Raw genomic sequence first — 14,126 nt, 5'->3', positions numbered from 1 at the left:
ATGTATTTTCCAAATTAAAATAAAACTAATCTACTTAAGCTAAAGTTAAGATTACACTAAACAAGTTGGTGTGGTTTGGTTCGCTTCAATCTTCTGATTTCCTACGTGTCGTCCAGTAGCTGTATTGCGTTCACATGGCTGCGACTTAGCAACCATATTTCATGTTTTAAGGCAAAATCTTGTATTACTTTGTATATCCATTTAATTTCGAAGAATAAGAATTTGTAATATTTGTAATATTTGGTTTGATGTTGTAGTGTGACCCGATATTTGAACTCCATCTGTCTAAATTGGCTTTATGACTGACTGATAAACCAAGTAGATTTTGTTGACTGCTACTTATACATTTTCTACAGCCTTAGACAGAGATACATCTTTTTACATGATAACTGTGTTGTCGACAAATGTTCCAAATACTGTTTCTTTTATTGTTGGGATATCAGCAGTATAGAGTAGTCCTAAGACTGTGCAACTCCAGACAAAATATGTTCAAGTGTTGAGAATGTCCTTTCATGCGAGACTCTTTCGAAAATATATGACTCCAGCAGTCGACTCATTTTGTAGATTAATCCCAAATGCCATACCCGGCTTGTGAGACGTCCAGGAATATTGCAGGGCAGTATTTCTTTTCTTCGAATACCTTTTCAACAACCGCTCTTACGTTGTACACTTGATCGATTGTGGGGGTAACTTCGAAATCCAAATTGGAAATCTGGTATTTCCATAAATGTTTTAATAATTTTAACAGCAATTTTTAAAATAATTTTGATATCGTAGGTAGCAACGACTTGTTCTGCCAGTTTGTCAGGTTTTTCTAAGAATAATTATTCGAACAACATTACAAAATTCCGAAACATGCTTCAGTCGCAAACAGGCATTGAATATATATGTCGTAATAATTGGTGTTCGGGGCAACTGTTTCAATAAACCAGGTGAACTATCATCAATTCCAGGAGCCTTTTTAGGATTGAGGTTGTTGTCAATTTCTGTTAATAGCAACTTCCATTGAAGAAATCAGATTTACAGCTACATCGGGCTGATAAACAGGATTTATATCTATTGTAATATCTTCAAAAATATTTCCTGGTCGGAACTATCGCTAGTCCTCAACAGACTATGAACAGACGGTGAATAATTACAGCAGTTCAAAAAATTAAATGGTCGTTCAACGCCTTATTATTAAACAAAACTGATCTGTTTATAGCACTGATTAATGTTTCAAGTATATATGAATAAGTTTGTTCAAACATATTAAGAGGCCGAAATAACTTCTCCAGCAAATCAATGTATGATGTTAAACATCTATAAAACAATTCGTATTATCCAATAACAGGTCAATTGAAAAGTCCCCGGTCTGACCCCGTTTTTTAGTTAGCCCTAATCCTCAAAAGATGCGTGTATAAATTTGATAGGATGTCGGATCATTAGTTTGTGAGTTATAGCATTTTGAGTGAAACAACTTTTGTTGTTGTGAAAAAAATTGATAAATTTTTCGCGGAATTTCGCGTGTTAATAAAATATTGCTTTTTGAAGGGAAAAAATACAGTTGAAACAAAAACTTTACTTGATGCCGAGTTTCCAGACACTGCCCCAGGAAAATCAACCATCAAGGATTGGTATGCTAAGTTTAGACATGGTGAAATGAGCACCGAAGACGGTGAACGCAAAAGGGGTTGTTACCGACAAAATCATTAAAGAAATCCACAAAATGATTTTGAATGACCATAAGTTGAAATTGAATGAAATGACACTAAAGATATCAACTGAACGTGTACATCATATCATTCACGAATATTTGAGAAAGCTCTGTGCAAAGTGGGTGCCGCGCGAGCTCACTTTTGACCAAAAACAACCATGAGTTGATGATTCGGAGCAGTGTTTGAAGATGATCAAGCGTAATAAACCCGAGTGTTTGCGTCGATATGTGACGAGTTATCCGAGTGGACTGCACTCGATGAACCCTCTCCAAAGCGTGGGAAAATGCAACAGGCGGATGGTAAGGTTATGGCGTCTGTATTTTAAGATGCGCATGGAATAATTTTCATTGATTACCTTGATAAAGGAAAGACCATCAACAGCGACTATTATATAACGTTATTGGACAGTTTGAAGGACGAAATCGCCAAAAAACTGCCTCATTTGAAGAAAAATAAGGTGCTGCTTCACCAAGACAATGCACCGTGTCACAAGTTAGTGAAAATGATGGCAAAAATCTATGAATTGGGCTTAGAATTGCTTCCTCATCCACCGTATGCTCCAGATCTGGCCCCCAGCGACTATTTCTTTAGTTCTCAGATCTCAAAAGAATGCTCGCTGGGAAGAAATGTTCGTCGAATGAAGAGGTGATCGCCGAAACTGAGGTCTATTTTGAAGTAAAGGACCAATCGGAACAAAAATCGAAATGTTAGAGGGTCGCTATAATCAGTATATCACCCTTGAAGAGAATTATGTTGAATAAAAAAAACTAATTTTGCTAACTAAAAAATGTGTTTTACTATGGTAGGCCGGGGAATTTTCAATTGACCTATTATGTACAATATATTAAGTGCATACTTTAGGTAATTCGTTAATTAACTTATCACAATCACTATTAATTACTTAACGTTTTATCTTGTTGATCAGTTTACTATTTTAGTATCATGTTTATTTATATCGTTTTTATCTCTGGTACAATGTTTGAATGTTTTTGTCAATCCGCTAAAGATTATTGTACTATATACCGAGTAATTAAAGCAGCTCTGCTATAAATAAACAGTGATTAATGAACTTATCGTGGTGTGAATTTATATTTTTAGTTTACATTGTAAAACAACAAAAGTAAGAATTTTAGGTAAATTTTTCTGGAAAAGTTTTTAAAAAACATATGCGATATACTGTATCTTCAATCAAAAACGTAACATTCATACAATAAATATTAAATATATATCAAGAAATTCATTAGAATTAGTATATTATACACATTTAAGTTTTAAGTTGTGCATTCGCCATTTAATCTTTGCGATCAGATTGCTTTTGCCATTGCGATCTTTTTTATAATTGATTTATTTACTGATAAAAATAAAGAGTGCCTATCATAATTTGTATTTTTGTTTGTGCGATATTTTATAAATAGTAGTTGTGATAAATTCTTTAACGTATCGTTGGAATTCGAGATGGGTTTCAATCAATGATAAAAGATTAAAGGTCGGACCGTGACGCTAACCAAAATACGAGCCTTATACGGGGGGTTATTACAATTGGTACATAACGTATAGCGTGGTGGATGAGCCAAATGGGTTACATTAATAAGCATGATGACTAATTTCGAAGGACTAATCTGTGGTGTTTTGTACGCTCTTTTTTTTATTCACAATCACTGTTATTCCCGCAAAAGGTAAATATTTTGAAGGAAAAATCGATTGTAACACATTTTAAATTTTGCACCAGAACGTTGACGTCACGCTTTCGTAAATATCGGACAGTTTGCATATCTACTGAAATACATTATTTTAGTCATTGCATTTCAATGTGTGTGCAATTCTAATATTTATCTATGATGTGTGATTCCTCAATGTAATGATACCTGCCTGCAAATCATGAACACATTTTTTGTTAAGGTTCCAATGAAGAAAAAAATTAGAAATATGTACCAAATCTTGCATGGCGAGATCCAGCATCTGTTCTAATGTTTAAAATGACTTGAAATTACAATATCGATATGTATATGAATACCTAAAAAGTGTACTTCATCTACTACTATTGAGACCTAGATAAATCTAAATAAATTTACTGTACAAATTTTTCGCGATTATAAAATTATAATAGAATAAGAACTTTTACTGTAAATTTTGTAATTGCTGTAAAGTTTTGCCTATTATCATCCCAATCGTGGACGAAATGCTGAAGAAAACTGGTAATTAAACGGTGATTCGGCGAGTAAATTAATTAATAAAGCTGCGCAAAGAAATGAATTAATTCAATAATATTGCTGTAAATTTTCGCCTGTCATCATCTCAATTGTTGATGAAATGTTCAAAGGTTCTGGTGATTAAATGGTGAAAGTGTGATTGCATTGCATAACATATTAATATTACTATACATTTTATCATCCTACTTGTGGAAATGTTAAATAAGACTTGTGATTAAATGGTGATTGCGCTATTAAATTAATTAATTTCAACAACTGGAAACTAAATGAATTCCGATTATATTTTTCACAGCATAGCATATTAATATTGTTGTAAATTTTCTCCCGTCATCATCCAAATTGTGGATGAAATGTTGAAGGAGACTAGTGATTAAATGGCGAATGCGCTATTAAATTATTATTTAACAGTGTTTTAATTAATTTGTGCAATCAAAACTTCAAGATATGGTGGTAGATATATTTTTCGCGCAACTCCGGTAGAATACGATCGACCTTTGATTAACGCGCTGTCGCACAATCGCATCCTAGGCGGCCGATACCCGACAACTGCAAAAACAAACAATGCTTTCGACATCGCCGTCAGCTGCTTGAGTCCCATCTCCTCACCTAACACGATCGGTTTCAGGTGAATTGCGTCCATACAACTCGATACAACTATGAACCTGTCCAAGTTGCGGCTGGTCACGTTCGACGTTACGGGGACGCTGTTGAGGCTGCGGACGGCTCCCGGTCAGCAATACGGCGAGATCGGGGCCATGTACGGCATAGTGGCCGACAACAACATGCTCAATAGGAATTTCAAAGAGCAGTTCATCAGAATGAACGCGGAACATCCCAACTACGGCCTAAAATCCGGGATAGGTTGGGAAAACTGGTAAGTTTTAAAGTAAACATTCATTAACATCCGAGTAGGTTTGGCAACGCCGCGTAGGTTGTTCGTCCTTCCTCGTTAGTTTTATACAGGGTCTAATTAGATGTAATAACTAATTGTTTAAAATAACCCATTAACTTTTTTTTGCCTATTCCTAAGTAAGAATTAGTTTTATCATTTTTTGGCTTAAATATTATCTATTAATAAAAATAAGTACAAAGTCCAGTCATATAGCATTTAACCCCCATCTTTCTAGTAACATAACAAACCATATTACATTTCCAGAAGCGTATATCATCCAGGTCGTGTTGAATCCATCTGAATAATGATAGAAGAATCCAACTCTATTTATAAACATAGTAATTTACTACACGTTCTGAATTATCAGTAATCAATAGTTTAACTGATCAGACTGGGTTAGTCCATAATAACAGAACGCAATTCAAGCTACAATGTTACAATGGTGAATGCGATCGGTGATAGAATGGTGGATCCGTTAGCAGAATCAAGTAAACAAACAGACCTTGGGTATTTCTAAACAATTAAATGTTTATCTCGCTGCGTCATTTCGCTAACCTTCCGAAAAATTACAGATTTCAAAAATATAATCCTACAATTTTTTTCGCATCTTTTCAGTAACAGCTTTCTTTAACATACCAAAAACCGGTCAACCCGGCCTTAGTATATATATCTCAACAAATGATTATCGGAAAGCGTTAACAAACTACTGATTAGTCTCGGTAGTGATACATTGCACTAGAGCTCGTTGATTCTCTCACATAACCAATAACCAACCAAATTGGTGAGAGTCCCCCAAGCCTAACCAATGATTATTTTCGTTTGGACTTGTTACAATAGACTTTCTTCTTTTTCTCCTTGGTAAACTGTTTTATTAAAAATTGGAAATCACCTTAAAAAGCACCAATACACTTTAGTGTGGTCTTTAATTCTACATTTGGTGGCTATCAAAACACGATTAATCTAGTTGTTTGTAGATTATAATCGGAGTTCTGTTACGCTGTAACGGTGGATTTCGTAGTATTTTTACTGCAATTGGTGTAAAATATCCTGTTTTATATGTGTCAAAAATGTTTGACGAAAACACCATTTAAAAAGCACATGATTACTTCACGCCTTTAATACTAAATAGTGTTTTACTTCAGGTGGACAACTGTAGCGAAAGAAACTTTCAAGGCGTCGAAACTACCCTTCGACGAAAACAAGTTGGACAAAGTGGCCGCTCACTTATTAGAAATGTATAAGACTTCTGCGTGTTGGCAACACTGTTATGGGATTCCTGGTCTCCTAACCTACATTAAAAGTAAAAACATACCCGTCGGTATAATAAGTAATTTCGACAGTAGACTGGAGACGATATTAACCAACCTGAGGCTTAGAGATTATTTCAAATTCATTGTTGGATCGTATGAGGTTGGTTGTTCATATTTTTTAAATAAAACCAGAACAAATATCAAATTTTAGGTAGGAATAGAAAAACCGAGCAAAGAAATCTTCGATTTAGCACTGGAGAGGTCGGAACAGAAAGGCATCCAGCCGTCGGAGTGTTTACACATCGGGGATAAACCCTCCCTAGATTATCAAGGCGCCACTCAGGCTGGATGGAACGCGTTCCTGATCAATGACAAAAATATCAAAGATTTAAAGGAAAAATACGATTTTCTGGACCCGGATCACGTTTACGGAAGCGCCTACCAACTCCACATCGCCCTGATGAAAAGTTCCGGCGACCAACTGCCCACCCCGGTTCAAGAAATACCCACTTAATTTTCTGACCGTCCCTCGTACCCGAGAAGCTCGATAGCCAGTTCATATTTTCACAATCTTAAATAACTCAGACACAACTATTTTATATGTATTTAAATGTATTTTATCAGTGACGTAATTTTAACATTTATTTATTTTGTGTTCGATGTCACGAATTAAAATAAAAAGTATTTTATTTAAAAGGAAGAAAACTTTTTAACGTTTGAATCCTATTCGAGATCCGTTAAATTCCTAAAGAAGAAGAACAAGATGACAGATGGCGTCTTTATTTGGATTTGGGTAAACCATGTGCAAGAAGACGCACTTTTCATTTAAGTGATATCCAGATATTTTCCGTCGATATATTTCTAGTAATAGGGTGTTTTTCGTGGAGAGACATGTGTGATTTAGTTAATTTACTGCAAGAATATCAATTGATACCCCGAAAAGTAGAAGAAAATGAACGGGAATCGGCGAGGGAGAACATCAAGAGAAACTTCAAAGACTTAGAGAACTACCTTCTGGATGAGAAAACCTGGAATATATTTTTAGATGTCCAGTACGATGTTACGAATCTTAAAATCAAACTCAATTCCAAAACCGACCAGGAAAGAGCGGAAATATTCAAGGTACATATTTAGGTTAAGTTGTTAGAAAAAACTATCTAAATAAAATCCTTCTATCTGTTTGTATTTTTTATTGTAATTTTAATAAAACAGGATCTGATATACTTATAAAAAATTTTACCCGTTATTTTATTAGATTCCATAATACAATTTCTTCATTGCTTTTGAGAATTATTAATTAAATATAACTATCAAATATGTTAATCAAATTACTTTAATTGGTAAGTGTTTTATTATAATTTTTAGTTTGGAATAGCTTGTTTAGTAGCATTTACTCAAGTAAACTTTACAAAGCCTGATCCAAGTGAGAAAGTTCGAAAATTTCTAAAAAAAGATATATTTAAGCCGCAGGATTTTTCAAAGATGTTAAGTTATAATAATGAAGAAATCAACAGTTTAACTGAGTTTCCTCAATTACTCGTGAGTGTTTAATATTTCTCATATGAATAACAGATATATCAGGCTAGATGTATTTTAGGTCACAGCCAAGATAATTTTTGAATGGTGCATAGTAAATAGTGTGGTTAATATATGGTGGTATTGGAGAGCTTTATATCTACATCAGCAGTGTTTGGAAGAGCTGAGTCCTTCTCTTTTGTCAGATGCTGATAGATTATACAAGTTACTTCAAATTAACCCGACATTAAAGGGTAAATTATATAAATTATTGTGTTTTTTTTTTTTCATAATACATTTGTTTCTTTTAGACAATATTAAAATTGCACTGGATATTGAGGTTGCCCAGTTATATCTCCTCTTCCGACATGTTTCAAAGGCCAAAGAACATATTAATTCAGCTACAGATCTGCTTAATCTGAAATATGATTATGTAGGTGTATTAGGGAAGAGAACTAAATATCAAGAGAAGGAAATATCACAGTTAGCTTTAAAAGTCAGTCAGCAAATTACAGGTGAGTTTATTTATTTCAAAACCTTAATCTTATTGTTAATATAACATTTTTAGAAGAAAAAAATTCCAATGTTATAATTGAAAAAATCAATGGCAATTTAGAAAATGCTGTTCAACAGTATGATTTTGATATTGCTTTAAACACAGATGAATCTGTATTACCTAAAAACCTGCCACTTAATGATGAGGTGCGATTAGATAATGTCGCATATTCTAGTAATGTAAATAATGAGGTTGTTTTATCAAACTCTGCACAAAAATTATTCCTAACCATAGTGCAAGAAATGTTAATCGCAAAACCACCAGACGAACTGCAAACAGAAGAACTTCTGCCATTTATAGAATTAGTGTTGTCCCATAAAAATACGTTTTGTGTTAGAGTCGTAGCGTTACTGCTGAGGTATTGGTACTTGATTTTTCCCGATTCATTTCAATTCTTATGACTGTTTAAGGTGTAAGTCAGAATCTAAAAATAGGAGAACCATAGAGAGGGCCTTGAGACAATGCGAGGAGGTCATTAATAGTTTTAGAAATGAACAATTGTTGTTATGTGATAGGTTCAATGATGTTTTTAGTACAGGTCTTCCGCCTTTATGGAAGGTCAGTATGTCGGTGGCGCATCCACCATTTTGTATATAATTATGCCATGGTGTATCCGCGAAATTAATATATGTGAACTCTTTTTTAGGTCACCACTCAATATGCAGATTTATTGTTGAATGTAGGTCTTCCTAAAAATGCACTGGATGTTTATTTAAAATTAGAATTGTGGGAGGAGGTAATTGTGTGTTACACCATATTAAAATTGAGACACAAAGCTGCTGAACTAATAAAAAAACAATTAGAGAAGAAACCAATGGTGAAATTGTGGTGTCTTTTAGGTAATTATATTTATTTTTAGTATTTATATATGTAGTTGTTTTGGTGTTTATGTACAGGCGATGCCACAGACGATGTGACATGTTACGAGAAAGCTTGGGAAATGTCGAAGAGACGGAGCCACAGGGCACAGAGACACTGGGGCAATTTCCTGTTCAACAGAAAGAAGTATGAAGAATGCATTCCCCATTTCGAGAAAAGCGTATCAATTAATCCGCTTCAAGGAAATGTTTGGTTCAGACTGGGGTGAGTTCAGTGATTTGAAATTTGTCTTATCAATCATTATTACCTTACGATAAACAAATTCTAAAGTGTTAAACCAAAAAAGATCGGTTTGGGTATGTATTCATAGTAGTACTAATTTTTTTTATAATTAAGGGGTGTGTTGCTAGTTAACTCAGATATTTTTTTACAGTACATGGATGCATCCAATCGGTCAGTTAAATAGTTTTAATAATTTGTTAATAACTTTGATTGATTCTCGAAAATGATATATTAACTGATTTAATTGAATATTAATATGTTTTAATATCAGAAATAAAAGCTTTTTATTTATATTGGTAGTAGAACCATCTAATACAAGAACAAAACTACGAACTTTTTGGCTATTTTGATGGTTATGCTATGGGCTTCTATTATAAAGAGAACTTTGAAGAAGAGTTTCTTATATTTATTACTTAAGTCCTTGAGGATAAAACATTTTAAATCTTGCTGGTGCTTCAAACAAGCACACCAATAACAACTGTAAAAACTAATAGAGGGGGAACACTATAATTATTAGCCAATTAGATCATACCAAAACTATATCTGAATATACCGTTATAATGTCCAATAGTTACACAACCAAACCTAATCAACACCTTAGTTGATGACAAAAATCATCATGTTAATGACCTATATAGTCCTATTTATATGTAACTGTCCTGAAAAATATATCTTTAGAAACGACCCACGACAGAATATCAATCAATTTAAATCCTTACAGATTGTAAACTGAATTGCTATGTTTGTGTATATAGTTTCTTATATCGGTTGAAGATATTTATGGATTTATGAGAGTTCAGGTAAATAAACAATATGCCAGGAAACTATGCTATCGAATAATATTAAAATAGGGGATCAAAGATAAGTGATGGGTTGATGTGGGTCATATGTATATTGCAAGACTCATACAGTGACGTTGTGAAAGCGACTAAAGAAGAAAACAGGTCCTGTTGTTTGGTGAAAGTCTAGTTGGATGGCTTTGAAGCAAAATATTCCTAGCCACGCTGAATTAAGTGGAATTGAGAGTGATTTTATCCAGACTTGTGTTGTCAAGTCAAGAAAGCATTCAAAAATATATTTTTAATCAATACTTATCGCCTTTTGATATATGATTTTTAAGATTATTAAAATTATTGATACTTTTTACAATGTTTAAAAAATATCGATATTTTTCTCTTTGGCTATTCATTTATTGAATGTGATGTGAAAACAATTTGTAACGCTACAGTTTACGAGTAGACAATTATCTGTAAAAATAGATTGACTTCAAACACAAGAGGAGCTCTTACTTAATACCTTTTCTTTTTTTTTTAGATACGCCGCTCACCAAACTCAAAATTGGCAAGTCGCAGCTACCGCCTACAAACGTTACACCACCTTGGAACCGGACGGATTCGAAGCGTGGAACAACCTGGCCCAGGCTTACCTGAAGATCGGTAACAAGCGCAGTGCCCACCAGGCCCTGCTGGAAGCATTGAAATGCAATTTCGAAAACTGGAAGGTGTGGGAGAATTTCCTGCTGGTCAGCTCGGATATATCCATGTACAGCGACGTGATAAGATCTTACCATCGACTGTTGGACCTGAAGGAGAAGTATCTGAACACGCACGTGCTCGCCGAGCTCGTCTGCGACGTGATCGACGACACCATCGACAGCGAGGGACTGCCGGCCGCGAGGTTCCTGCAGAAAACCAGAGAGTTACTAGGCAGAGTCGTGACTCTCTATCCCGTCGAGCCCCCGCTCTGGGAACTGTACGCTAAACTCGCCCCAACCAACATCCTCAAGGCGCAACGCTTCCAGCGAGCCTACAAGGCCTACGTGAAGGACAGCCAATGGGCCACGTATCTCACTACTTGTCACCAGGTGCTGTACGTCTGTTTCGAGATGAGCGACATCGCTATGCTGCCAGAGATCGATTCGAAGAACGCCCTCCTCAACTCCATCAAGCTGAACATCAGCAGCGCCATCGCCGCCATAAAGAAGCAGAACTTCGACGACACCAAGGAGCCGCTGGAGAAGCTGTCGGCCAGCCTCGAGTTAATTGTCGAGAAAATCAAGAACGGCGACGCGAAATAGCCCTTGGCCTGCGGTGAAGAGTTCCTGAGGGGGTTGAACATAGTCGGGTATTCGGAATTCTGACTACACGCGCGGGGAAGGGGGGATGTATAACAACGTGAATGCGTTTACTCGTCGGTAAGATTTACACCCTTTCGTAATTTACTTTTATCAGAACACGTCCTCAATAGTATCCATCTTAAGTTTCATTTGGTACAGCCGCTGGTATCCAACATCAATTAGGATTATTGGTGTTTAGAAAGAATCGTGCATTTTTTTTGTAAGAATAAAGTGTATAGGAAATTTTTATTTATAGAGAAGTATGAACTAATAGTATCAATAAAGTGTTTATTTAAATTACCCTCCCTTTAGTCATTCGCCAGTCCTTTATCCATATTTGTTAGTATCTACTTCTCAATCAATATTATTGTCTGTCAAATTTTTCAATCATTTTTCTTTCTCTGATTCTGATCCTTCTCTTTCAGGGCCTTTGTTGCATGAAATTGTTGACTTCGCCATAGTACTTGAAAAAAATTTTACTAGTAAGTGAATCTTTCATCAAAATAAATTATAACCAACTTAAACTACACTGCACTAAGCACTTTTTTAATAAGTAACAGAACTTAAAATTATTAACAAAGGATATCTATCCAAACTTTAGAAATTAAATTGATACGCGATCCATGTTAAATATCGAAAACTAAAAGGTATAGAGTAAAAATGAAGCACAAGGTAAAATTAGCGCATAAAATAACGAGAGAATACTTGAGAAAATCAAATAATCTATGTTGTGAGGCAAAAAACATTTTGTGGAGTCAGGATTTCTTTTAAATAGAGACTCTCCATATTTAGATTCTCTCAAACATTAGTTTATATAGTCTATAGACAATCTTTTGCCTGATGGCCTAAAGCTTGTCGTTTTATAGTGGACCCAGAATAACTTTCCACATATGTTGGAATGGAGTTATATATCTAATGAAACATATTCCATTCATAAAACTATTTCGAGATTCTTTCTATCATCCCTTTTTTTCTCTGATTACGTCTGCTCTGTGAGGAGATATATAATCTCATCACGCGTTCCAATTGTTTTATTTCTCTGCTTCATATTTTTTATCCTATACTCAACTATTTTATTATTCCTAACGTGGTTCTGGATTTTGCTATTTTTTCTATTCGTAATTTCTCTCTGCCTGCATACTTTTTGATCTTATTGGTAATGTGTACACTTTTATGTTTTAACAAGCCTCGGCTTTCGCAGAATTTTTTATTTCTATAAATATTTGTTTGCTTCGACATTCTACTTAAACTATCCACCCCTTCCAATTTTGTTTTTCCACCGAAAAGTGAAGTATCTTTATGCTTTTGGGTTTTACACTCATTGCTTGTAATAATTTATCTTGGATGGAATTTCTTCATTTAAATTTGATTTTTTATACCCGCACAGATATTTAAAACAATTGACAGATTTGTAAAGATATCAACGGACTCTAGAATTCGACTGGCCTTAGTTACTCAAATGTATTGGGTTATTCTGGGACATACTTGAAATATTTAAACTTGGGGCAAGCCTCTCCCAAATATTGTAAATCCGATACTGAACTAGATGACCATTTAGCATAGTTAATAAACTATCCGAAAAATTCTTGTATTACACAAGCTGAGGACTTGAGCACAGAAACCACTTCTAATGATTCGAGGGAATTTAGTTTTAAGGTTTTCTCGATGACAACACTAGAACACGGAATTTTACCTAAATTATAAATATTGAGGGAATGTTTAGCACAAAAAAAAATATGTATTTTAATAAAAAAATCTTTATTCAGTGTATTTGATATCTGCAGCACAAACGTGCAAAGTTTTAAAGACCCTGTTAGACTGACGTACAAAGACATACACACATATGCCCGATTATAATCACCGTATTGTCAGCGATAGTTTTCGTTGAAACGTTTATTTCGCACGGTGATAAATCAGAGCAGTAACGACTGTTTTAGCATTACACATAGTAAAATCATCATGATAATACAGGCCGGGTGTTAAGAGAAGTCGCCATCGTATTTAACGCAACCATCCCATTGGTGCGCCAATCGATATATCGCCTGCTGGAAAAACTCCTGCGGTCGCTTGTCGAACCATTCCCGAACGGCCGCTTCGGTCTCTTCATCAGAATTGAACCGGCGCCCCTTAAGAGCTTGTTTCAGCGGACCGAACACATGGAATTCGCACGGGGACAAGTCCGGACTGGCCGGAGGGTGTTTCAACAGTTCCCAGTTCAAACTTTCCACCATTCTATGGACCACATCGGTGTCTTTGATGTGAATGCTATCGTGCAGGAGTATGACACCGTCTTTGAGTTTACCTGGACGACTATTGGCGATGTTATCTTGTAAGGAATGTAGAGTCTCGGCGAAATGTTCGGTGGTGACGTTAACATTCGGTGATCGGAACTCTAGTAGTAACACGCCTTGGTAATCAAAGAATACGGTGAGCATGACTTTACCGATATGCGGATGTGAGCGACTTTTTTTCGCTTTCGGCGAGTCTCTTCCGCGTTTTCTCGGAACTGTACCGGGGCCTTTCGTTTCGGGTTCGAAATGGTAGCAACAATATTCGTCCCCAGTCACGATCTTGTTCAGGAAGTTGTTGCCCTGTTGCTGATAACGTAGCAGATGTTGTAACGATATATTCAAGCGGTTTTTCTTCTGCTCATCCTTGAGAAGTCGCGGCGTCCATTGATCGGCCACCTTCTGATAGCCCAGGCCGTTTATGATGGAATGGACCGTCCCTATGCTGATACCCAGCATCTGGGCGAGCTCACGGACCTTCACCCGCCTGTTCGTCCGCAG

The 14,126-nt window shown here is 35.6% G+C and overlaps 3 protein-coding genes across 7 annotated transcripts in view; 2 read left to right on the top strand and 1 right to left on the bottom strand.

Moving 5' to 3' along the window:
• Reg-2 (Rhythmically expressed gene 2) overlaps positions 1–6,754 on the top strand; it is a 49,207-nt gene extending 42,453 nt beyond the window's left edge. For all 5 annotated transcript variants that reach the window (XM_076416436.1, XM_076416433.1, XM_076416434.1 and 2 more), the window contains 3 exons: positions 4,533–4,781; positions 5,942–6,209; positions 6,261–6,754. In XM_076416436.1, coding sequence (XP_076272551.1) covers positions 4,564–4,781; positions 5,942–6,209; positions 6,261–6,563 — 789 coding nt within the window. In that variant the 5' untranslated portion in view covers positions 4,533–4,563 and the 3' untranslated portion in view covers positions 6,564–6,754. The remainder of the gene's footprint in view (positions 1–4,532; positions 4,782–5,941; positions 6,210–6,260) is intronic.
• The window catches only part of Cypl (peptidyl-prolyl cis-trans isomerase-like 1 Cypl), a 95,162-nt gene that overhangs the window by 49,283 nt on the left and 31,753 nt on the right, over positions 1–14,126 (bottom strand). The window lies entirely within an intron of this gene.
• Positions 6,754–11,637, top strand: LOC143203999 (tetratricopeptide repeat protein 27). Its single transcript, XM_076416399.1, has 9 exons — positions 6,754–7,171; positions 7,415–7,588; positions 7,647–7,818; positions 7,876–8,079; positions 8,133–8,478; positions 8,531–8,678; positions 8,767–8,959; positions 9,017–9,203; positions 10,536–11,637. The coding sequence occupies exons 1-9, from the start codon at positions 6,941–6,943 to the stop codon at positions 11,296–11,298; spliced, it is 2,418 nt and encodes an 805-aa protein (XP_076272514.1). The 5' UTR covers positions 6,754–6,940; the 3' UTR covers positions 11,299–11,637.

Source organism: Rhynchophorus ferrugineus, unplaced genomic scaffold, assembly GCF_030347505.1.
Source record: "Rhynchophorus ferrugineus isolate W39M unplaced genomic scaffold, kcgeb_rfMv2 rfM10, whole genome shotgun sequence".
NCBI lineage: Eukaryota > Metazoa > Arthropoda > Insecta > Coleoptera > Curculionidae > Rhynchophorus > Rhynchophorus ferrugineus.
The sequence above is the reverse complement of the archived record's forward strand: the minus strand, read 5'-3'. Positions and strand labels throughout refer to the sequence as shown.

Excerpts from the sequence above, each read along its gene's own strand:
- LOC143203999 (XM_076416399.1), top strand. The coding sequence starts at position 6,941 with ATGTGTGATTTAGTTAATTTACTGCAAGAATATCAATTGATACCCCGA. Across the intron at positions 7,172-7,414 it reads AAAGAGCGGAAATATTCAAG|TTTGGAATAGCTTGTTTAGT; the intron begins GTACATATTTAG and ends TATAATTTTTAG. Across the intron at positions 8,479-8,530 it reads GTCGTAGCGTTACTGCTGAG|GTGTAAGTCAGAATCTAAAA; the intron begins GTATTGGTACTT and ends TGACTGTTTAAG.